Raw genomic sequence first — 27,274 nt, 5'->3', positions numbered from 1 at the left:
TTTTGCACAGTGTTAATCATGGAAGCTGTTGATTGTTGCACCATAATTGAATTGTTTTTGATTAATGAGGTGCTAGCATTCCACGGCAACTTGTCGTAATCTAATGTTTGAGTTCTGTTCTATTTTTGACAAAATCTGTGTATGAATATCAGCATCCGCAGCTAATTTCGAACCACATACAAAAATTAATTTAATTGAACGTCTGGGATAGAAATTATTTTGCACCACTCACATTCTGTTTACATAAGTTGAGAAATCGATTGACTCGTATTTCGTTATGTTAAGACAATTGAACCGCATATTTAATTAACAAAACTTACTCGCTGAATATCTGTCTGTACAGTCTTGTCAGTTGTACCACGGGTGTTTTGGAAGTATATAGTTGGTGTATCGGTTGTGTTCTGACGATTCAAGCTTATGTAACAAGTCGGACTTTCCAGTAATCGGCTTGTTTGAATTCTACCCGAAAAAGGTCCTCACAGTGTGAAAAACATGTACAGAACGTCTATTTAGCTATTGGGTCATAATGGAATTGTGATGGACTGTGCGATTTGATTTTTGATGGCATTAAAAATCTCTGAAAATAATTTTTACAAGCATAACTGGTTGCATCAAATGTTGAATGATGCACTCAATAGAAATGTCCAGTTAAATGTGCTGCAGCTTTTTTACTGGAACATGTCAAGTAAGATTTTTTTTTTTTTTTTGTAAAACGTGTTCGTTCCCATGCATGTATAAAAAAAATGTTGCCAATTGTTACATATTTAAAAATGAGCATTTCTATGAATAACCATGTAAAAATTGTGTTGTGCACGGTGCAAAATCTTCCTTCAACAGATTTTTTTTGTAAATTATCTTCACTGATTTGATCAGTCTTCAGCACGAACAGAACAAATCCATTTGAAAAGTAATTGTCCCAGTTCCATGTTGGGACTGGAGAAGCTGTGTGGTGACTTACTCCAAACATGGCTCAGTCGTTTACCAGGTAGAATGACTTGGTTTGTACGAGCTATGGAGATGTCTCCTGAATGGCTGTTATATCTTTGCCATAACAACCAACTCCTCCGGTATTAAGCATGATAGAATAAGCACATCCCCTTTTTGATCAAAGAATTCATATGGTGTCTGTTGCATCTGCTTGACGAGTTCTGTATCCAGTTCTCAGCATCATTACTGGCAGACCATTCTGCTGAACTTGAACATTTTATGAAATAAACAACACATCCTTTTTATTACATGAAAGTAGCATTCTTTTTAACAATTGAAGCGTTTTAAGAACTTGACAGTTAAGCTGGTATACAACCTATCTGTTCTTGACAAAGTCAGGAGTACAACTTTTTGACTGGAACAGTCAAAGTTCCAATTGCTCAAGACCAACCATCTATCTGCCTTCAACAGTCTTCCGATAGCAACTGAATTAAAAATCTTTCATGGTGAAAAAACAGGAGTACATATTAAAAATAAAGAGATCAAGATATTGTTTGAGTTTCAACAGATTGTTCTGAAGGTTAACTTTTAGGAAGCTGATGTCAGTCAGCACTGATCTGACCTTTGGCCCAGCAACTGACACTTTCTGTCATGAAGCTGTGAACTCTAGCTGAGCGAGGAGCTGCGTTCTTTGCCATGTTTCAACACCTTTTTAATTTTACTGATCTCCTTAAAAGGACAAGGAAGGTCTGGCATAAGGCTCTCAAATGTGGGGAGTTGGAGCTTCCTCCATAAAATATCCTTATCTTTGTGCCACGTTGAAGCAGTGTAGTACTTGTTATCAGTTCATGTATCTAGTGCTTGCCAGTGGAATCAAGAATGGCTGTCACTCATCTCAACATTGGCAATTGATTGCCATACTTGGTCAATCCTCATTCAGGACTTATTATTGGAAAGAACAGACTTAAATGATCCGGGGTGAATACCATTAAAACTCGAATTACAAAGCCACAACTTGAATGCAGTATTGCTGCCACATTTCGACTGATGCATTTACCATTAAGCTTTTACTCTTAAACACCATCAGGAAAAAAATCTCAAATCTAATAGGTGCTGCACTATCAGCCAAACTCCAACCTCTGTCCCATCGCCACAATGTTGCATCCCTGTGCTTGTTTTACATACTCTCAACTAACTGGACAAGCAGTAAAATCCCACCCCTTCACTGTTGAAGTTCCTAGATGCTGGGAAAGCTTTCTACTTTAATAGTTTCTTTCCCCGGACTGCCAGATTTTACAATTCCCTCCCTGTTTTCTGCTTCCCTGACTGTACTAACCTGCACGAGTTTCAATGTAATATTAAGACATTTCGCTACCAAATTTTCAACAGTTTTTTTTTTTTTTTTTTTTTTTTTTTTTTTTTTTTGTTAGACAGTTTCCTGCATTCTAAGTGGCAATCTGCCTTGTTTGGGGTGGAAAAGAGTCAAAGTGCATAAATAAAATCTGAAAATTCAATATATTTGTTGAATTTTCTATAAATGCTCCTTCATAGACGAAGAGTGGAGTTGGAACAAATTCATAGCTTTAGTAGTCGATGAAAATTGGCCGGCTTCAACTAGAAAAAGAAATTGAGATATGATGAAAAATGTCTCAAAGAAAAATATCAAAATATAAGGGGCATTCCAAAAGTAATGCTTCCTATTTTTTTCACCCAAATGGATCAGTGAATTGCAAATTGCATTGTAATGACTGAACTTATGCATTCATAGCCTGAAAGTTTCATAGCTCTGTTGCAGATATTGATATGACTATAAGAAAGCAATCCCTGATATGGACGGCATGAGAAGCAGATGTGTCATTGAATTTCTGGCGAAAGTGCATTGATAATGGTGGTAGTTATGTAGAAAAACAAATTCTGGAATACAAAAGGTCAATCGTTAATGTTCATACTCGTGTCTTCAGAACTCCACTTTTTGAGTTAAAACAAAAATAGAAGGCTTTACTTTTGCAGCAACTCTCGTATTTGTTAAATAATGATCGCCTTTTACCCCTTAATGTTGACAAATATTTTGCTTAGTTATTGAGATGAGGATACCTGTCTGTTCTTGACAAATACCATTTGGATTATTTTCATCTAAATTGTTATTTTCATAAAGTTTCGGGTGATGTAACTCCCAACCTTCTTTGGGTACATAATCTCCAATCATTTTGATCAAATTTCATATTTAATCCAATTAACGGTTTTTATTTTGACAACTGATATCAGAAAGTCTGAATCCTCTCATAGTCCAAAGTCCTCTACTTGCCATCGTCCTTGATGAAAAAGTCTTTAAAAAAAATATCTAATTAGTCAAGTTTCTTAATTTCAATGCTCATACTTTTTCTTTTTGGCAAGTGATTTACTTCACGGGAACATTACATGAATTACACAATTTTCAATAGCACAGGTTATAATCTGTAATAACTGGCATGATGGCTAAATTGATAAGACAATTCAGAGTTCAATTCCTATCTGAGAATGCATATTCACATAGTCATGTTTATTTTAACATGTTTTACACGCTGGCATGTGTTGGACAGCTTTTAGAAATTAACTTCCAAACTAACCTATTCTTGGCCATGTCTTTATACCTTTCTCTCAAATCCATTTTTTTTTTTTATCACTACCTCATGTTTTCTTTGGCTTTCTCCTGTGAACTGGACCTGCTACTGCAACTGTCCTGCATCATCTAATGCAAGAACTTTCATCCACTTTTTCAACATTGTCATATCATCTACTGCTTTGTACACATCTCTGATTTAAGAATCACATTACACATTCACCGTATCATGCTCATATCATTTCTCTTCATACAACATTTGTTGGACAGCTTTAAGAAATTAACTTCCAAACTGACCTATCTCTGGCCAGGTCTTTATGCCTTTTTCTCTCAAATCCATTTTTTTATCACTTCCTCATTTTTTTCTTTGGCTTTCTCCTGTGAACTGGACCTGCTACCTCAACTGTTATACATCTGCTAATGCAAGAATTCTCATCCATTCTGTCAACATGACCATACTATGGAAGTCTCCTGTTCTGCACACATCTCCATGCACTTTTCAGATTTAATCATGCTCAGACGCCATCAAATCTCAACCTGTTTTTAAAATTTACTTTATCCATCCATCGTATTGCTCATATTTTTCTCCATGCAATGCATGTCCTCAACTCTTGCTGACCAGGTTCCACTTCTATGCATCATCCCACTGCATACACACATCTATCTTTTTAAAGATTTTATTGATTTTAATATTAAATCCTAGCATGTTTGTTTGTTTTTCTTTTTTGTTTATTTTTATTTATTTTATTTTATTTTTTTAAATTTATTATAATCATACATAATGGAAAGCAAAGGTGAGTTTAATCTTGCAGTCACAAAGCATCTTGCTGTCACCCATAGCACTGGACGAATTTAGTAAATAGACAATTTTTCGCTATTTTATATTATTCTCTCTCCTTTTTGATGAGTAACTGACCTACATTCACCTGTACAGGGAGAGAAAAAAGTCTGGTTTGTTTTGAATGGTATTACAATTTTGTCTCCACCTTCCTCCCCATGGGTTATTCAATTAGCATGTCATACAGACAGGTTGTAAGTTCGATCTTCACTTGGGACATAATCATTTTTACTCTGATTTTGGCACAAAACGAAATTATACATTTCAAATTAGGGTATTAACAATATTAGATTGTTTAGTATTGATTAATAGTAATTATTGCAAATTTTTTTTTTTTTTCCCCAGATGTTCATTTACAACGAATGAGTCGTGCCAAGATTGGTTCAAACGTCTCAATGCTGTAATTTCTTCCCCGACACGAATGGAAGAACTCTTTGCCTTTGCATTCTATGCTTGGTGTGTGGACCATTGCAACACAGAGCAGGATTCTTCCTGCTACCAATTATGCATCCAGAATGCCCCAAGTAAGTATTAAATCTTGTTTTGTTTTTTATCTTGTACATAAGAATTGCAAAAGAAATATATATTGCTACTTAGAGTAAACTCCTTTCCTTTTAACTACAAAAAAAAATCAACCGCCGGTTGCCATGGCTAATAACACTCGGAGAGCTAATAGTGCAAACTCCTGGTCTTAAGATTTGCAGCTAACAAGTTTGAAAAATGCGTTGAGGACATTGGCAAGCCCATTGGAAAAGGGTGGGCTCCCTATACAGTGTTAGAAAATTAGTCACACCTGAGAGTATCTTGTCTCTGTGAAGCCACCATTTGCCCATGTATTGAGTATTGTTGCCACATTTGGGCTGGTGTGTCTACCACTAGTTTCTCTTTTTAGACATGATCCAAAAGAGCCTCCAGTTTAATAGATCCCACACTATCGGCCAAGCTCTAACCCCTGTCCCATCAATGTTGCATCCATGTGCCTGTTTTGCAAGTACTTTCATGGAAACTACATTTTTCTCCTTTACTTTCATCTAACAGTTTACGCTTTTCGTAAATATTATGTATTTTCTTTAAAAAAAAGAAAATATAATTTCTGTACCCCCCCCCCCCCCTCCAAAAAAAAACTTGACTGAACAAAGTCAGGGTGGGGGGGGGGGGCTTACACCAAAGAATTTACGGTGAAAAAAAAGTAAAACTTTCTTTTCTTGAAGGAAAAAAAGCAAACTTTTTGTTGATAAATATTTTGCAAAAAAAAAAAGCAAATTATATAACTGAAAATAAATATTTTCAGTTATTTAAAGGTAGATTTTTGTTATTTACATTTGTATTTTTTTTTTTTTTTTTTTTTTTTCGGTTTGTTTGTTTTGAAAGCGTCTGTTACAATGCTTGGCTTAAACAGATGATTGGCGGTCTTGCTTGATCCTTGCTTGACGGGAATTCCCGAGAATCCGGGTCAAATTATGCAAGAGTATCAAATATTTAAAAATAAAGCAAAACCTTTCTGGCTTCACAAAATTATTTTTTCACGCGAGAAACGTCTTGCGATGACCAAATTAATTTATTTGGGAAGAGTGTTTTATCTTTCTAACTTCGGAACGTATAAAAAAAAGAAAAACTCACCAGGGGAAATAACTCTACTCGTTCCATAAAAAATAATCTGTCAGAAGTAATAATTCCAAATAAATTTAATTAACAATATTATCAATATAATTATTTAGAGTTGATGAAATAACAATCTTAAATAGAACACTTAAAATAATCCTCTCGCTAGAAACTAATATACAGCTGTTTAGTAAAATCTATTTTCCTTAATATAATAAACAAATGAGGTGACCTTAATCATATATTTTTAAATCATACTATATATAGAAATAAATTAAATACTAAACTAATGGACCTTTTTGTATATGTTAATCAAATTGTGAACAAACACAGGAATACGAATATATATATATATATATATATATAGAAGGCAAAATGTGTGTGACCATTTCGTGTATGTCTTCAAAAGGCTTTTTGAGCACACACTCTCGGGTTCGTTACTATCGCTTACAACTGTTTATATGGGTCCTATATCATAATATGTAGGATTTGGGAACCCGGGTTGTCTCTAGATTTATTTACGTCGACTTTTATGAGATTCGCGCTATTTCGCTTTGTGCCCGGTTTGTCCTGCATTTTAGTATAAATACAGTGACAAACGTTGGATTCTTGGCTTTCGCTCTGCTTTCCCCCCCCCCTTCCCACCATCATCTGGAGAAAGTGAAAACTAAAAATAATGATCTCGCGATGACCTCATTTAGCGTCGTCCTGTCAATCAAACCTCTTTTAGCTTTATAAGCTTTAACTTAACACGTTAATCAATTACTCTCACTTGTGGTCGAGACCGTTAAGTATTGGCATTGGTTTCCACCTCCGCGTCAAAGCTTCCGGGTTCAATCCCTCCTCCCGACCAAACTTTTTTATTATTACTTCGCTTATTCTTTAGTTCCCCCCCCCCCCCTACACAGGTTTATTTATGCCATTTTTAGTTTTTCCGTTTTGGATTTTTTTTATTTTTTTTTATTTATAATATTTAAGCAGAATTATTAATTATCCCCCCCTCCATACACACACCTACAAACACCCGGGCACCCCCCCCCCCTAGGCTAGTATATATATAAAAACAAGAGTAAATTAGTTGAATTGCTTTAACAGTACATACGGAAAGATTGGTTAAAATTTCTCAATGGCATACATAGAGAGTTTGATCTAAAGAATGTTTTTAGCCATTTAAAAAAAAAAAAAGTTAGGACTATTTTTGTGCCTTGCACATTTGGATATTTTTCCCCTCTTTATGACATGTGCATTTTGTCACATTTTTTACACTACTTTTTGAATAAATGTTATATCTTTGTTAAAACACAAGATTAAGCAATGAGATTTGCCATATAAATGTCCTTCTGTGCAAGGAATCCAAATATGGCACTGAAAATCTCCAGAACTTTTAGATGATTATGTGTGGTTTTAAGACTGTATGATGGGAAGCTTGCCATTCGGACTATTAAAAATTATTTCATACCAAAACAGATCAACACAGAATTCTAATTTTAAGGCATAAAAATAATAAACATTAATTTAATCATTACTTGGGGTACAAAAAATGTTTAACAAAATATTTGAAATACTTTAACGGTTTATTTTTAAGATAAAAAACAAAAAATGAACAAATTTATTTCATACTCCAATAAGTGAGACTAATGTTTTTTCTAAATGTATAACAATTTCTCATACGGGAGTGATATCGAACTTCTAAATACCACAAGGTCAAAAGAAATTTGACGCAAAATAGCTGTTACATAGCGTTAACATTTTTATCAATTTGCTAAAAACTCTTCAAATATATCATGTAGATTATTTATTAAAGCCTAAAATAGTCAGTAGGCATTACTAATTGTTTACAAAGAAAAGGAGATGCTTTACACTTTTTTTGATGTCTGAGTTTGTTCCTTATAGACTCTGAAATGGCTGAACAGATTTTCTTTAAAATTTACAGAACTTTAATGTATAAGTCTGGGAATGATCTTAGTTTTGTCTTAGAATACCCCCCCCCCTCAATAATCGAAATGGTTATTTTAATTTATCTATCATTGGTAAAGCCATTTATTTCCATGTCGTCACTTAGCAACAATGATAGAACAACGGGCAATGAAAATTCTGCTGTGGGTAAGTTGATAGCGTTTGTTTTTTTTTGTTTTTTTTTTTTCTCATGACGGGGGTTTGTAGGTTAAAACTCCACATGTAAATTTAATTTTTTTTTCATTAGCTGCAAAGAATTTTATTGAAAATTTGTTTTTGCATGACATGATCTGTAGGTTCAAACCCTGTATGTAAATTTCCTAACTTTTTTTTTTTTTTTTTTTTTAACTGGAAAGTTTATATAAAATAATTTTATAAAAGAAACAGTAGGTTCTCTAGAGTAGAATAACATATATTTTGGACTAAGTTACTGCATGGAGGCATGTAAAGCTCCCTCCCTGGGCAATTTCACGGATTTCAATGAAAATATAGGAGTGTAATATTCGTTATCATTCAATGCCGGGCAACATTGTGTGTGTGTGCGCACACTAGCAAAAGTACCTGTCATTGACTGGGTTCAAAAACAGCCTACAGAAAATGGACTCTGATTTATGAAAAGGAAGGGTTGTAAAGAGATGGCTTCGAATTTGGGTGTATCAAAACCAAAGCAAAATATGATGAAAGTAAAAATAAAATAGATAAACCCCATAATTTATCATACCATACCTGTTCACACTAAAACACTTATCACAATATTCTGTGGATCTATATTAAAAAAACCTTGTTAAACTTTGTGACATATTTCCATTCCCTTGAGGTCAGGTGCGAACGAACACCCCATAATTTTATACCATATTTCTTCAAACTGAAACAATTATCAAAGTATACTTACGCAGATAGATATGAAAAGTCTTTTATTAAAGTTTGTGCCTATTTCCATTTTATGGAGGCCAGGCGCAAACGCAGACCCCACAATTTTATTATACCATTCCTATTTAAGTTAAAACATACTTATCAAAAGTATTATGTACATCTATATCAAAAACACTTGTAAACATTTTTTTTTTTTTTTTTTTTTAATTTTAAAATTTATTTTCATACTTTGTGGACCAGGCGCGAATGCAGACCCCACAATTTTAATGAATCATCATTATGCCAGATCAAACATACCCATTCCTGTGTCTCAATACATCTATCATTATGTGATCAGTTTTCTATAATAGTCAACTATATAGGAGGCTATTCGTGACCAGACACACAGACGTTCAGCTTATATATAAATAAAATCCTAAAAAGCTTATAATTTTATAAAAATTATAAAACAGTCAAATAAAATTTTTTAAATGCAGTTTAACTTCTAGGGATACTGAATTCAACACATTGCAGACTTAGCACTTGAACAAGCCGACTTTCCACTAGGAAATCCATGATTACAAAAGGGGATTCAACTATATATATCAATGGGGGGGGGGGTCTTAACTTTAATAGAAAGCGTGGATCATCGGCTGTTTACCCTGTAGCTGTTTATGAGATTTAAAAGCAGGACAGCTGTTACATATTTCAGATTTGGTGGATATGTTCTAGTATTTATTTGTTCCCATTACATAAAAGTAATCGACCGTAGTTGAAGGTGACCTAAACACTCCTTACAACACCCGGCTGTGGAAGAAGGCGTCACTCCTTTCTCAGGATTACTCCATATATTCTTTATTCTCAATGATATTAAATGTTTAGCAAGTCGGGCATCAAATACCATTTTCTGAATATTTGGTGTGATTCACTCAAGGATTGAACACTGCTCAGTAGCAAAACATCTTAACTATTATGCCAAGTGAGCCAGTTCAGTTTCACAAAATTCGAAGGTATGAGATTTATCTTAGAGCTTCCATTTCCTTTTTATTTCTTTAAATATAATCCACATTTGCATAGTAAAATATACTACTACTAATAGATCAGCATATGTATTCTTAGATCATCTACCTGTTGCAGGTGTGAATTGAGTTATAGTATTACTAGCGTGCTGACAGTTCAGATTCCGCTTCCTCCGGTGGCTGATGTGTAAATCACGTGTTCTTCTCGCCTCCTGATATTATAAGCAGTTGCTGCAGTAACTCTTATAATCAGTGTTGTCAACATGGCAGAAACCAGGAGTCTTAGTGTTTCTTTGGAAATGCCTAGATTTTACTAGTCTTTTCAATGCTGTGAATCCCTCTTCTAATAGTTTATTTATTTATTTTTTTTTTTTTCCTGAAGGCAGGCAGGGAGAGAGGGGGTTATAAAGTTAGGTGTCAGCATTTGTTAGTAAGCACTCAAAATAGATTCTCTCTATCTCTCTCTATCTCTCTCAATAAATGATCTGAAAAGGGGTTGATATGCCATAAAATATCCAGAGAAAAATCAAACGTTCATTTAACTCTGTTTAGCTTCTTGCTGTTAATCTGTAAGAGTTATGAGTAAATAATACGATAGAACCCCAGGATACGGCATAAAAAATTAGTAACAAAATACAGTACAGTATATAATACAAATTATATTATAAATAACACCATCAGGTGTAACCAGGGTCCGGAAAAACCTACATCATAATCTGAAGAAAAACATATCTTAAGGCCACCGTATCCCGAGGTTCTACTGTATTTCTCTATTTTTCTTCAGTTATGTGCTTAAGGCATAACAAAGCATCTATTGAGTTCTGAGCTACCTTTTAGTAATTATTACTCCCAGGTCCACTTTGACCCAATTAGTACCTTTCAATCCTATTTCTCGACCCCATCACCTACTCCACCTCCTTGTTCACAAAATCTGATTAAATGGAACCTATCATTCACAAAATATATGCTGACAAAACAAATAAATCTATGAACAAATTGAATATTAAACATGGTGGATCTCTGCCTCTGCATAAAATTACTCGGTAAGTTCATTTAAAAAAAAAAAAAAAAAAATATTAGCCCTGATCTGACTCTTGGCTTCTGAAATCCAAATGTTTTCCCTAGTCGCATATACATCCCTGTCATGGGAAGATAGTGGCCAACATTTCCAAACCGTTCCAGGACTTGCTGCCTATCACTATCTTGGCCACTATTGATGGTCTTGCATGGTCTACGCTCATCTGGGACACTCTTCTACAGGAAGAGGCAGTTCAACTCCTTCTGGGTGAATGTCGCCGCGTTAAAAGTGGAGTCAAATGGTCACCCATCTGTTACTGGCCAGGTTCAATGTTGCTTAACTTCAGTGATCTAATGAGAACCAGTGTGTAAATACGATTGTACCACGTTAAAAAAAAAAATTGCTTCTCATAGATTATGATTCTTAGAAGTTTTAGATTTTGAGAAAAAAGTAAAAAATTTTAAGCTATTCCTGATGACTAAAAATTTGTTCTAGTTAGAGTGGATATTTGAAGAGAAAAATCTTATGTAACACCTTAAAAGGTAAAGAACATCCTGCTATCTGAGCTTTTAATTTTTTTAAACTTTCATGGTTTAGAGTGGATAAAAGATAATCATCTTTGAACTAACTAGAGACAGGCGACCTAATATTTATAAATAACTTCCCTTAAAAATACAAAAACAGGTACTATGAAATTAGGTGATCTAAAGATACTGACGTCCTGACATAAAATACACTAAACGGGGATGTTATTGTTTTTTTCCTTTCCTTTTTCAAAACTCAATCATGGTTTGCAGAGTCAGAAACAAAAGATTTTCCTCTGCAAAACAACCAAACCAAACATAAATATTTAAAGATATAAAGTACTTGAAACAAAATGATTTGATTCTGCATTAAATAACTCAAAAAGGGTTGATATGCCGTAAAACCATCAAACATTAAAAAAAAATTCTTATATATAAAGTAAAAATATTTCCTGTATTTTATTAATATTAAATAGCTTTTTATGTAACTGTTGATCATTGGAGTGATGCTTTTGTGACATAGAACGAATAAATGAAAATGAATTTGAATGAAAAATCTTCAATATAGATCAACAATATTTATTAATATATTTACAAAGAAAAGTTTCCTTTTATAAGGAGGACGTTAATTGAAGAACACTGTGACCCACATTGAATGTATTGGAGACATTTTGGAAAATTACAAGGAAGACCCAACGTTGTTTAGAACAAGAATCACTACAATGTTTGTTTTTTATATCCCCCCCCCCACCACCTCCATGTAAAGAGTGTTATTGGCCAAGGAATATCATCAGATTATGGAATAGGTTTGTACTAGCTTTTTTTCTCTTGGACAAGGTATTAAAAAGAATTTCTAACCTAATGTTCCGCACTGTCTGCCAATATCCAACCCCCATTTGCATCACAGCAGTGTTTTTATTTCTGTTTTTGTTTTACCATTGAATATATGCTCCGGTGAGCTTACTGCACTTGAACTAAAAAATATACTCCAGACCTGCTTGACTAGCGAACTCTCACCTCTTCACAGCAAAGGGCTCCAGATGTCAAAATAGTTTCTACTTTGATAGCTTCTTTCCTCAGATTGCTTGCCATCGGAATTCCCTTCCTGTTCTTTTTACCCAACAATATTGACATGCAGAAATTTAAACATAATGTAAACAAACATCTTGCTATCTCTTTCATCATTTATAAAATCTGGTCTCTATCATAGCAGCTCCTTATGCTTCAGTGGCAACGTTTTGTTTGGGGTGGACAGAAGTGAAAGAAAAAAGGTGAAGGTCTATAAGATCTATGTACTAATACTAATGTGAAGGTATGAACCTGCAATTCTTGACCCTCCCTCACTATTAGTACAAAAATAGCAACTTGTGTTCAGTTGATTGTATGCAGTAGGTTTTGTTTTGATATTGAATAACTATGGCTAGATACATTACCTGAAAATACTTCTTACAAACTCCTCAGTGTAACATTCACAGGGAACATTGAGAGCATTGCCAGGGCCACTATGAGGAATGTGGGCTCTCTATACCATGCTAGAAAGTTAAACTTGAAAGAATCCTGTACCTCTACAAGGCCACCATTCGCCCACATATGGAGTATTGTTATATTTGGGCTGGTGCATCTGTTACTAGTCTCTCACTCCTGGACAGTTCAAGAGTCACCAACCTGATAGGTCCCGAACTGTCATTTAAGCTTTAGCCTCTCACCAACGAAATGTTGCATCCCTCTGCCTGTTCTACAAGTATTTTAATGGTGGATGCTCCAACAAACTACAAGGCCTTGTACCCCCTCAACATAAATACCCATGACAAACCTGACAAGCTACAAAATCCCACCCCTACACAGATCCCTAGATGTAAGAAAACCTTCTACTCCAATAGTTTCTTCCCCAGAACTGCTAGACTTTGGAACTCCCTTCCGTGCTTCTGCTTTCCCAACTGTACTGACATGCAGAAGTTCAAGTGTAATGTGAACAGACATCTTGCTACTCAACTCCCTACATCATATCCCTGCAACTTATGGCCCCAATAGTAGCCCCTACATCAATGGCACTGTGCCTTGTTTGGCGTGAAAATGAAATAAAAAAATAAAAAAATGTCGGAAGGATGTGATAGGTGTCGACAATTAATTATACTATCTATGGAGCATGTAAAGGGTAGTTTAAGTCACAGCTGAGTAGTTGTTTTAGTTTTAAACTATTATATTACTTTTAATTTAATAGTTTAATAATTTAAACTTCTGTCTTTGTCAGCAATACAATGTATTTTTAGCTGTAGGGTAATATTTACTTCCTGTTTGTATCGGTATGAAAAACTCGAATGTAAATATGGATTAAACATTTTATCCATGAATATATATATATGTATATATATATATATATATTCAAAGTATTATGCCAACTGCGCACTGATATCTTCGTGTTTTTTTTTTTTTTTTTTTTTTTTTTTTTTTTTTTCTAATTAGCGGTGATTAGGAATTACTCATGTGCAATAATTTAATGACTCTTCCTAGCAAATATTCTTTTCTTTCTTCAATTTTAATTTTTTATTAACAGGATTATTAAGAATAATTTTGTTATCACGTTAATTTCATATGTAAACTAAATTAGTTCTGAATTTTTGAAATGATTGTTTTATTTGGATTAATCAGACTGTTTTGATTTTGAGCGTTATCTGCACAATGTTTCGGTCGATGTAACCTTAGACTTTCTTCAATTGTGAAAGTCGTGTTTGACAAGGAGAAAAAGGGGTTAACTTACAGTTGGTTAATGCATTTAATTAAAATTTTAATCATGAATAATTTGGAAATGATACTCCCTAGTCTTTTGCCTGTTTTTTTTTTTTTTTTTTTTTTTTGTAAATTAACTTTAAATTAGATCCCAAAATGCAAAATCTTGAAGTATAATTATACTTATTATAATGGATAAGGTACTTGGTAAAATTCAGTTGTAAGTTACTCTTCTGAAGGTTGATGGTTCAATCCCCAGTGTGGATGATACTAGTAATACAATTGTGAAGTAATACTTCTACCTAGTCATGGTTGTTGGAATTAGAGCATACTAGCTCCATGAATTAAATAAAGTTGTACTTATACCTTTTTCAGAAAGAAAAAAATATCTTCTAGTATAGAATACTAGCAGGCTGACCGGCGTTGCCCAGTCATGAAATACAAAAATCGAGACCAGTACATGAGAGTATTACTAAACAGTTCACTTCTTGTAAGTTAAAAGAATAAATAGTTGAGCTGAGATTTAAACCAAAACCTAAAAACCGTGCGTAAAGTATGATAACCATTAGGTCAGCTTGACTATCTTTAAAAAGTGATTTCAAACCTACTTGTTAACATAAGGAATCTGTCATGTGAACAATTCACATATGCACATTCATGAAACAGCTGACAAACAGATAAAAATATAACCCTCACATACCAATTTTGTAATTTTGACCTCTTAACAGCCCCCCCCCCCGATGAAAAATGATTAAAACATTTTCCACATATCTAAATACCCTATATACCAAATATCAAGTTTGTAAAATCAAAAATTCATTTAGTGTATAAGTTAAGAATTGTTCTCACACACACACACACACACACACACACACATATTCTCACTTCTATAATTATATAGATAAGACCATGATACTGTCCTGGTCCGACACATTATGTTAAATATTTAATAACTGAAAATTATTGAAATTTTTCAATATTTTCATTTTTTTTTTTTTTCTTTGTTTTTTGTTTTTTTGTTACATTGTCTTGTATTTAATGGTGTTTTTTCTACAAGACTGTATCATCATAGCTTTCAAATAAATCCTTACAAAAAAATTTTCATTATAATAGTTTAAAAATGAACAGACAAAAAAGTACTTTCAACTAATTATCTGGAAAATCAACTTGTATCCTTGCAAGTTAGTCACAGGGACTGACCATATTAAAAACATATCAGTGTCACTGCTGTTATTCATAGTGTTAATCTGCTTGAATTAATTCATATTAATATAATTTATTAATTCAAAGAATTTTTAATGTCTTGTTTTTCATATTTTTAACATTTTTTTTTTTTTCTTTTATATAAATTGAGACATTTTAAAGTTTAATAATGCTGAAATGAATTTAAAAATTACCATTTTAAATTCAGATGATCAGATTTTACTGATTTTTTTTTTATTCCCCCTTTTTTAATAGTTTAAATAAAGTCATGGTAAATTAATTTTAATCCTAAAAATTTAAATGGTGCTTTATTTAGGTTTTTAAAAAAAAAAAAAGTATGATTTATTTAGATTGTTTGGAAATAATTAACAATTTTCTTATTTTTCGATATTATGTGTCCGAGAGTTAACTCTTTCTAACTCGATCAGATTCATACTGGTTTGCTGCCGATGACAAATTTTTAACACACACACACACACACACAGCTGAGATTTATATAATAGACTAGCCTGGGTGCCCGGATGTTTGGCGGTGGGTATTGAGCAAAAAGTTTGCAGGAAGCAGGTACCGCGAAGGAGGAAAAGAATGTGGAAAAAGCAAACCTGGCGCTTTTGCTGTTGCACCCATCACCAAACCAGAAGTGACGTGGGTTTAAATTAAGGCTAGACAATCGAAAAGAGGCAATGACTTTCAAAAATATTGGTGAAAAAAGTGACCCTTCCCTTTAGAACAGTGCCTAGTTGAGGGTGAAGGAATTTGTTTTTGGCCAATTTTTTGATATTTGTCATCTGAAAGGTCGAGCTTCAAAATGATACCGTAAAAATCCGTTGCCTCTGTGGCAAATTTTAGGAATAGAAAGAAACGTAGATAGATTACATTAGAAGATTTATATTGTAGATGTTTGTTGCTTGCACTAACCATTCATAAGCATTTATCAGTTCAAAATGTAAAATTCTTTTGAAGACCAATCAAATGGAAATACTGATCTTGCTAATTTATTAGAAAAGTAAAGAAATGCACCTTTTTTTTTTTTGTACTCCTTATTCAAGAAGTAGTGAGCACAAGGGAAGATAAAATCAAAATTTTCTCCATTATTTTTTGGCATTCCAATTCTTTCAGTTTTATTTAAACAATGTTAAATTATATTTTGTAATACATATTGCTATTTTATCAATAACTGAGGGATGGAGGTTTCATACCTTAATCAATTCTGTTGGTGCATATGGACCTAATAAATCTTATTGAATTTGGCCACAATAGAATTCTTTCTAAAAATATATATGCAGTCTGGAAGTAAAAACTGGTTTTAGACGCCATGATTTGATTTGAATAAATTTTTTTTTTTTTTTTTTTTTTTGCTCATAAGTGTTTCTCCTGCTTTGCAAATCAACATTCTTTCTCCGTCCCTTTGCTTAAACGTTTGTAGGCAAAATGAGACTATGAACAAAGGAACTATTTACATTATTCCTCGTTGAAGTGTACTATACACAGTATTGCATGTGAAGATTGAATGTAGATCAAGACGTGTGGAAAAAGTTATTTGAACGGACAAATTTTATCTTTTGAAATAAGGATTAAGTTTGGACTATTTTTTGCTTGATATAAAACTTCCAAATTTCACCTGATCTTTTTAAAATGAATTTAAGATGTACTTTGTATTGTCTGATGCTCTAGTTGAGTTTTTTTTTTTTTTTTTTTCCTCTTACTACACAATCTGAATCACATTACTTTTATTTTTTTTAATAGCCTCCCTTTAATGAACTCTCTTTCTCCCTTTATCTTCCTCTCTGTTCTCTCTCTCTTACAATTTCAAGAATTGCTAGAAAGACTTATAAAGCAGGAAAGACATTTCTGAATTTTTGAGATAAAGATTGATGATTGGGATTATTCAAACTGTTCTCATCTTGAGTGAATTCTCGCATTTCGACCAATGTAACCACTGATCTTAAGGTGTATTTTGTCACTCAGGAATGTTTCAAGGACTGATGGCGTTTCTTAATCTGGGCAATACGAAAAATACAATTGCAAATTAAGGCTTCTTTACCTACCAAAACGAGAGCATGCTACCCCTGTTGATTAAATAAGGAATTTTGTTCTAAATTCTGTACAGATTCTTGAGTTCGACAAGAAACACCCGACAGAAGTTATATTGGCTGAAACATTGAGAATAACACTCAAGATGGAAACGGTTGAATAATCCAAATAACACAAGTACTCAGCAATAGTTGACTGCTTGTTACAATTTTTTTTTTCTTTTTTTTTTTCGACATCTATAATACAAATCTCACGTGTGTGTGTGTGTGTGTGTGTGTAATATATATATATATATATATATGTGTATCGCAAAAACTTTTGACAGACAATGGATCCTGACAAGATCGGTATCATTTTGAAGCTCAGCGTTTCGGGCGACAAATATCGAAAAATTGGCCCAAAACATTAATTCCTTCACCCTCAACTGGGCAGTTTTGTACAAGGAGGGTGTATTTTTTCGCCGACATTTTAGAAAGTCATCGTCGCTGTTGTTAATTTCAATGCTTTTGACTTCTGGTTGCATCATGGGGATATCGGCTGAGACGTCAGATTCTTTCACTTTCTATTCCGCGTTCGTGTCACGGGTTCAAGCCGGCCTACCTACTATCACTTTCTATTTTTTTTGCTCAACACACACCTCCAGGACCCCAGGCTAGTTTACCAATATGTAATGAAATTATCCTCAAACTTATATGGTGCATGCTGATCCCAAGTAAATGAACATTAGAATTTTTTTTTTTTTTTTTTTTTTGCCATAAGCTCCTGAGATTGATTGTCACTCCTGACCTGAAATGAAAAACTTTCAGATCTGTTGCCGAGGTTGCTGAAAAAATGCTTGGATCATCCTAAAAAAATGCTTGGATCATCCTACTGCTCTAGAAGATATCTCATTCTTGATGCAATCCTCTTCATGTATGAGACAAATACATCTTAAAATGGAGTACTGTTGCCACATCTGGGAAGGATCTGCTTGGAGCACTTTTTCAAAACTGACTTCAAAATCTAGTAGGCGATGATTTTTCTTCTAACAACCTCTTTCTCACGGGAAAAAACAGTCTCTCTGCTCTATTGTTATTTTCATGGCAAGTGCTCAACTGAGCTTCAATCTATGCCCCCCCCCCCATGCAAAACATTTATAGCAAACACTCATCTAGCTACAACCACTGTCAAGAATTTCCCCTACTCTGTATCTGTTCCTAAAACTAAATGCAAATTCCATGAACAAAGGTTCTTTCTTGCAACTGCCAGCCTGTAGAACTCTATACTGTGAAGCTGCTTTCTAGCTGACTACGTGGTTGTTTTTAAGTCCAATACAAACGTGTTCTTGTTGAGCTGTTCTCTTAAATAATTAAATTCTTACCAATTTCCACCAGTACTGATCATTACGATGTCTGTTGACTTTTTGACACTCGATGAAGTGACTTTCGGACCTTGATGCGCAGTGACTTTCTTATATAAAAAAAAGTTGTATTGAATCAATATCTAACATAAGTGTATCTTGGGTAGTTTCTTATTTTTAACCAGTTGCACAGAAATGACTTTCCTTGAAATCATAAACTAGATGTACTTAGTTGTGTATTTTTTTAATTTATATCATTCATATATATATATATATATATATATATATATTTTTTTTTTTTGTGTGGATTTTTGTCCAGACCCCCGTCCCGTCAACATATTAAAATTTAAAAAAAATCTGTCATGTACACAGCTGTGGCAAAACAAGTGTCAAATTCCCCAAATCATGTAACTTGATCAAGTAGTTTTCTTTTCTAAATAAAATAAAAATTTTATGAGTACTCATGAGAAGTGACTCTTGTCTGCCGTATTGGTGGGTGGGTGGGGGGGGAATCAAGAAACAAATAGATAACTCAAGAATACAGGCTTATTAAATTTGTAATGCCTGCAAATTTCCTATTCGCTTAAGATTTTTTTCTTTTATAAAAAAAAAAAACTTATTGATTTACATGAATTTTCAAATGATTTTTTGTTTTGTCACAAGTACATACATTATTCAGATTTTTCTTTTTTTTTACTTTTTAAGAATTCTGTATTGCCAAGAACCATTTTAAAAAAATTTTTTTTTTATTCCAATCAAAGGCGAAGAAACTCTGTATTGACAAACACAATTATGTCCCCTTTTTAAGATAGCAGTCATTTGAAAATAATTCTGATCCAAAGTATTTTCTGAAAGGCATTAAATCGAATTGCATGAAGAAAAACTAATTAGAATAAAATATTAATTTTGTAGGCAAAATGTCTTTATAACAAAGAAATGAGAGGCTTTATAAATGTTCATATTTCATATACAGAACCCAAAATAATTTTTAATTTTTTTAGCTGTACTAGCAGGAGTGCCCGGTGTTGCCCACGTGTTTGGAGGTGTGTTGAACACAAAAAAAAGTAGTACTAAGAAGGCAGGCTCGAACCTGTAACGCAAAGGAGGAAAAGAACGGGGGGGGGGGGTCTTTGCTGTTATGGCTACCGCCAAACCAGAAGTTATAATTAAGGCTAGACAATCATAAAGAAGGATGACTTTGGAAAATATTGATGAAAAATGCGGCCCCTCCCTGTAGAAAAGTGCCCAGTTGAGGGTGAAGAAATTAATGTTTTTAGCCAATTTTTCGATATTTGTCATCTGAAGGATCGAGCTTCAAAATGATACTGATCTTGTGAAAATCTATCGCCTCTGTCGAAAGTTTTAGGCAGACATGCAAGCATACATACATTTATATATTGGTAGCTCAAATTTACGACCTAAACTAATTAAAAAGCTTACCCTATCTCTGAATACCCTTTATGTAAAATTACAAAAGTTTAGACCAGAAATTGTCAGAGTAATTTGGTAGACCACACAGGTCAAATTTTTTTAAACTTTGACCCCTATTATGACCCCCTTAACATTTATTGTTTTGGGCTCAAATCAAGTTAAATTAAATCCCTGTCCAAGAAACCTATATCTAAAATTTCAATTGTTTATACCCAAAATTGGCAGAGGAGTTTGGTAAAGTTCCCAAAGGTTAAATCGTTGAACTTGGACTCCTTAACAGCCAAATTTCTGACCGAAAAAGGATTACAAAGATTTTCCCAAATCTTCATACCTTGCATATCAAATTTAGTCTGTAGACTGAAAATTGAGTTGTCGGGAAATACACATGCGCGCGCACACACACACACACACTCACTCACTTTTATAGATATATAGATATCTATGTGCACTCATCTGGCCGTGATAGTCTCCATCGCTGGGTCAAGCTAAAGCAATCCATTGATCCACTCAGTGCTGTAATGAAGAGTCTTTGTACTAAACAAAACCAGAAGTCCAGTTTATAAACAAATCATAGATATGTATTAGATTTTTGAGTTTACAAATGGTACGCATCTTAGGTGAATACTATATTTGCAACCTCGAATCATTGCTTCACCAAATCTTCATACATAGGACCCATTAACAAAACCTCTTACTGATAGCCTCAAGGGGTCCAGGCTAGAGTGGTACACTGACCCAACTGCTTCAGTCGCTCTTCAGTGCTCAACTCCAACTTTCATTCTTGCTTCTCCTCCTCCGGTATCTCTTAACGCTCGTCTTACTGGTTGTTAATTGGTGGTCCTTGTTCAGCCACTCAGAGGAAACCTTCAACTTTCCAGACCTTGTTTCATTCACAAAGCTGGTCCCAGCAGTATTCTTCCCTCAAATGTGGCACTTTAAACAAAAGGAATATCTCTTGGGTGGTCTGACTCTGGTCAGAGATATTTTCAGCTCTCTGCACACCTCTCTTCTGGCCAAGCATCTCTCACTGCAACATTTGCCATTCATGTGCACAAGCAAAACGTGTTACACAGCACACATTTACATCTATTTTGTAAAAAGAAAAACACTCCATTCTGTATCAACTTTTTGCATAAAGATTAACTATGCAAACGAATCCAATGTGACAATGGAGAAAGTTTTTTTTTTTTTTTTTTAGAATTGTTTTATTTACATATTTATCTCCTTTGAAAACTTTGTTGGTGGTTAATAAGATTCTGGTCATGGATGTATTTAATTTGCTGACTACAAAAATTAAGATAATGTTCCTGGGGAAACTTGCAAAAATAGGTTTAATTAGCAAAACAGACCTTTTTGAAGATGTCACCAATAAACAACCGTTTGGAAGTGTCTGTATCCGTTTCTGCGTACGAATGTTTTTGACCAGTTCAAGGAAATATTTCCATTACTACCCAACAGACCTTTACTGCTGTTAAACAGACGATTGTACAAGGCATGTGTATGCAGTGTGATGTATAAAATTAAAACCTGACCACTAAGGATTGAGGATACGTGTTCTGTAGATATCATTTGGGCTCTTGATGCATGTTACACCATCATGGAAAATGACACTCTAAATTGTAACATCCATATCTTGGTCGACTGTCAAAGCTTTGTCATTGATTGATGTCCGCTCATCCTAAACCTCTCTTAATCTGGTTCAAGCCACAATCTGCTTTCAACCGTCCTCTAGTGTAATTATCCTCAACTGTTGCAAACTCAAGATTCTGTAAATTGTCCCGAACTGTCATAAATTGTATGTAAACTAATTCTAAACGTATTGACTTCTATGATCGGGCCTTTGTGCCAGTCACTGCTACACCTTGATTAACAATCCTGTTTCAGATGGATTTTGTGTGCCATGATCAACTTCATTGCTTTTCTACTAAGTTCACTTTTGAATTTTTTTTTTATTGCATTTTCACCCCAAACAAGGCACAGTGCCACTTTGATGTAGGGGCTGCTATCTGGGACACAATTGCAGGGATACTATGTCGGGAGTTGAGCAACAAGATGTCTGTTTACATTACACTTGAACTTCTGCATGTCAGTACAGTCGGAAGCAGGAACCCAGAAGGGAATTCCAAAGTCTAGCAGTTCTGGGGAAGAAACTGTTAGAGTAGAAGGCTTTTTCGCATCTGAGAATCTACTGTATAGGGGAGGGATTTTGCTGCTTGTCAGGTTTGTCAGAGGTAGTTACGTCAAAGGAGTACAAGGGCTTGTAGTCTGTTGGACCATATGCCATTAAAATACTTGTAAAACAGGCAGAGGGATGCAACATTTCGTCGATGGGAGAGAGGCTGAAGCCTAGCTAGCAGTTTGGGACCTCTTAGATTGGGTACTCTTTCGAACTCTGTCCAGAAGTGAGACTTGGAGCAGATGCATCATACATTAGCCTAAATATGACACCAATACTCCATACATGGGCGAATGGTGGCCTTATAGAGGTACAGGATACTTTCAGGCATAACTTTCTAGCACGCTAGAGAACCTACCTTCCTTGTAGCAGCTGCGGTGATGCCCTCAATGTATATATGTTCCAACTCATGTTCCCTGTGAACGTTAAGTCAAGGAGTTTGAACAAAGTACTTTCAGGTAATTTATCATGAGCCAAAGCTATTGGTGGTTGAGAAGGTTTTTGGTAATTATTAAAGGAAAGAAGCTTGGTCTTTGCAGCATTGAATGTTAACAACCATTTTTGTCCCCATTCCACTACAGACTGGAGGTCTTCCTCTATTGCCTTAGATGTTCATTTGTTTTCTCCTTGTCTGCCATAGATCTTTCCCCACTAGATTTTGAAGCTGGTTTTGAACCCTGTTAACGCAAAGGAAGGATACTCTTAGCAGCTCTTCTTCAGATGTGGCAACAGTACTTCATTTAAGATGTATTTGACTCTTATACAAGTGGACGATGGTGTCAGGAGTGAGATACTTTCTGGAGTGGTAGAATGATCCAACCATTTTACCAGCAACATTGGCATCAGATCTGATGGAAGTTTTCCATTTCAGGTTAGAAGTGAAGATCAGACCCAGAAGCTTGTCAAGGCAGGGTGAATACCAGGTATCAATCTGATGACCTCATAGAAAGGTTTAATCTGCATAGTATGGAGAGATATGTACAGAACAGGAGATGTACTTTTCCACAAAAAACGCCTTTCCTTTTCTTATGCATTTGTACATGTCTTTTACCATTGTTTTAAATGTTAAAATAAATGAAAATCTTAAATGTTTTTTTTTTTTTTTTTTTTTTTTTTTTTTTCAGATGACTGCTATCAACGCCGTTTTGGGAAAGAAGTTAACCGTATGAATTTTGACTTAAAGAGTGCCTGGCGATTATCTTATATTAATGATGATTATGAGTAAGTATCATTTTTGTCTACAACATCCATGCCGTCCTTCTGAGACAAGGTCTAAATGTAGCACAAGTCCCAGCCAAATAAAATACATGGGTTTTAGCCTATTTCATAAAAAAAAACTCATCTGGCTACACCCATTGTCAATTTTCCTTCTGTGTGTGCCTAAATCTACATGGAATTTCCATCAGCAAAGTTTTTTTTTTTTCCCTTTTCGGACACAACACCACTGGGTTGTTTCTCACCCAACTACGTGGCTAATTTAGAACAATTAAGATTTTTTTTTTTTTTTTTTTTTAACATAACATAACTCAATCCAAAAATTAAGGAATATTTTCACATGTATTGTTTTGGATCAAATAGAGGATAAAAGCCTCAGGAAAACAGTTAACTCCATTATTTTCAAATGTAACTCAATCTCAGGAATGAGTAATATTATGTAGTGTATGGGATCAAATAGAATAAAAGCCTTAGATAAACAACTGTTGATTAACTCCACTCCAGTATGATAAATATGCATCCTGGAATACGGAAGACAGTATTTTGATTCAAATTCTTGCTATTGAATATATGCCAATAAAAAACAAAAAAGGAAATTTAATTCCAATTAATCCTGTCATGACTTATAAATGGAATCACTAGACAATGTGAATAGATATTCAACTTATATATATATATATATATATATATATAAGCAAAAATGTATGACCAATTCTACGCATGCGTCAGATGACGTCATGACCTGATTTACTTTAAATAGTTGAAAAACCGAACAAATTTCATGTACGTCGCGTTGGTTAAGGCCTTGGTTCATTATCTGAACGTTTTGGGTTCGAATCGTGATCTGAGATTACGATTTTTTAAATTTAAATATTTAACCAGTGTTATTTAAGCCATTTTTCACATGTTCATGTTTGTTTGCATCGTTCGTTTGCTTTACGTTAGTTTTTTTTTGATCGCCGCGTAGCGGGGAAAACAAACTGGCTTCCGCAACTTGACGTTGTCGCACCTGCTAATTTCGGTTTATAAACGTCAACTTAACACACTTATCAATTCATCTGTTCCTGTGGTCGAGATGGTTAGGTCGCAGGGTTTTTTTTTTTTCCATTTCCTTTCCACCTCCGCGTCAAACGTTCGGGGTTCAAGCCTACCTTTATACTAAAACTATTTTTCTCTTTTACACCTCCAAACAACCATCCAAGGTTTTTTTTCTTACCAGGGTTGTTTTAATCACACACACACACACACACCTACAAACACCTGGGCAACGCTGGGTACCCCACTAGTTATGTATAAAAGGCACTTTTAGGGGCTAAAGAAAAAAATGTTTGGTTCTTGTCCAAAATTCCCCTGCTATTAAAAAAAATCTGTATGATGTACATGCCTATGAAGGAACAAAATTATCACATTTCAAAAATGTAAATTCATCAAATAGTTTTAAAAAAAAAAAAAAAAATTAATAGCAATTTGTAGGTGTTACAACATAAATCAAGTATAAATTTTTGTTGAATTATCTCCCTTTGTTTCTTTAAATTTGCAGACAAGACACTCATAAAATTCAATTTTATTTAAAAATAAAATGTGATCAATTTATGATTTTTGAAATGTGATATTTTTGTTTCATCATAGAAAAGTACATCATAAAGATCTTTTTAATATGGGGAAATTCTCTAAAAGAACCAAATGAACTGCTTTTTTATAATCCTATTTTTAGTTTCAGAATGAATAATTAGTTTTAATTTTGCAATTCTCCTTTTTCTTTGAAACAGCGCCTGCCCTTCATATCCAGAAATTCATATTGTGCCAGCTTGTGTCAGCGATGAAGATCTCAAAAGTGTTGCAAGTTTTAGATCTATGAGAAGATTTCCATCCGTGGTTTGGCGGTAAGTAATAGGTTAAGCTTCCATTAAAGTAGCAATGTGTTTTCAATAAATAAATTTTAATGAATAGTAGAAATATACTTACACCATCGGGAGAGGGGACATGATACAAAGTTGAAATGTCGGTAGAATCGAGCTGGAATTACCCTAACCCTAACCCTTCTCTTACACCATCAGGGGAGAGGGGATATGATACAAGGTTGAAATGTCGGTAGAATCGAGCCGGAATCTCTCTAAAGGAGGAGCACTCTGGCTCTGTAGAAAATGTCTTAATAGCCCCAATAGCATTCCCCAGTGAAGGTGCCTCAGATAACAAACTTGTTCTACCCGAAAGCCAGAAAGCATGTCCTGGAGGGTGAACTGACTAGGGCTCGTCAGAACTATCAGCCCAATAGATAAAGGACCACTGAAATGGCAGGGTTTTTTTTTTGTTTTTTTTTTGTAGACTGATTGTCAATATCGGAACTTTGACTGGCGTGTACTCATGATTTTGCAACCGAACACTAAATGATGTGAAAAGTTATAATTGGAATTGTTTTACTGAATCGTAATGTGTATTAACTAACCCATAAAATGGTTGATTGGCATAAAACAAATAATCTGAGTTACTCAAATGCTAAGCGATCGTCATTTTTAATTTCATGACATTTGTATGCATGCTATCATTGTTTTTCTTGTATTGTGGTTTTGTTAACAAATTTATTTTATCAATGAAAACATGAACCTTGACTCCTGATTTTTTAAAAAAAAATTTTTTGAAAAATCAGGAATTTTATTTTTAAACTTCAAATACCTATATTTCCAAAATAACACATGCACATATAGTCATCTTATCCAAAATTCCACTTATGTTAAAAACAAAGAAGAATCTGTATGATGCACGTACCTATAACGAAATGAAAATATATTCCAAAAATTATGTAAATTGATCAAGAAGTTTTTTTAAAGAATACCATTTTTAAGCGAGATAGGAAATCAAAGGCATAACAAATCTTGCAAGTTTAAATTGTTGAGTTATCTCCTTTCGTATCTTTAGTTTGTTTTCAAAATGACGGGAAAGACCGTCCCTCTTACCCATAAAATTTGATTTTATTTAAAAATAAAACCTGACCAATTTATGATTGTTGTGAGCAGGTACTCACATCATACCTTTTTTTCTTAGAATTCTGAACAAGAACTGAATATCTTTTTATAATTTTTTTTTTTTACTTTATAGAGACCAACGCAGTGGAGCTGTTATTTCTCGCTGCAGCCAGCCTGAAATTGGTTGGTTGGGCTGGAGAAAGACGGAAGATGAAAACCTACTACAAGCAATTGCCTTGGCCTGCGCAAAGAACCCAGGAACTAATAGTAAACCCCCCATGAACACAGACATTTCTGAACTTGCAGATGGTACACAAGTTGAGAAAAGTTAGTGCACCTCTCTTTTCGCATCTATCATATATATATATATATATATATATATATATATATATATATATATATATATATATATATTATGAACAATCTGTTTTGAAACCATGTTAAGATGCAAATATTTTATTTAAAAATCTTTTTTCTTTTAAGATTAAATTTAAAATTAAAAAAAAAAAAAATTATTGAATGGTTTAAGATATTTGCATCTTAACATGGTTTTAAAATTTATTCCAAATTTTTAATTTTAATAATTATGCTTCTAGAGCCTTTGTCATATATATATATGACAAATTTACATGGTCGCAACACTGGGCATGCTAATGTTTTGGTAAAAATGGTTGGTTAAAACTAGAAGCTGTTGTCAGGCAACTTAAACAGTTAAGGAATTCTGATCTTAACTAACGATTTGCCCGAAACATTAGTATGTTCAGTGTCGCAACCATGTAAATTTGTTTATATTAATAAAAATATATTCTGTTATTTTTATTGAGCACTCTTAATAACCTTATTAAATTCAT

The 27,274-nt window shown here is 34.0% G+C and overlaps 1 protein-coding gene across 3 annotated transcripts in view; it reads left to right on the top strand.

The window, feature by feature from the left end:
- Positions 1-27,274, top strand: part of LOC145261096 (phosphatidylinositol-3,5-bisphosphate 3-phosphatase MTMR3-like) — a 281,409-nt gene that overhangs the window by 211,003 nt on the left and 43,132 nt on the right. For all 3 annotated transcript variants that reach the window (XM_080119293.1, XM_080119295.1, XM_080119294.1), the window contains exons 4-7: positions 4,710-4,888; positions 23,370-23,466; positions 25,230-25,343; positions 26,557-26,750. In XM_080119293.1, coding sequence (XP_079975419.1) covers positions 4,710-4,888; positions 23,370-23,466; positions 25,230-25,343; positions 26,557-26,750 — 584 coding nt within the window. The remainder of the gene's footprint in view (positions 1-4,709; positions 4,889-23,369; positions 23,467-25,229; positions 25,344-26,556; positions 26,751-27,274) is intronic.

This window comes from Euprymna scolopes, chromosome 37 (genome assembly GCF_053919585.1).
Source record: "Euprymna scolopes isolate OS-2025 chromosome 37, ASM5391958v1, whole genome shotgun sequence".
Taxonomy (NCBI): Eukaryota; Metazoa; Mollusca; class Cephalopoda; order Sepiida; family Sepiolidae; genus Euprymna; species Euprymna scolopes.
This window is presented reverse-complemented; position numbering and strand designations above follow the sequence as displayed.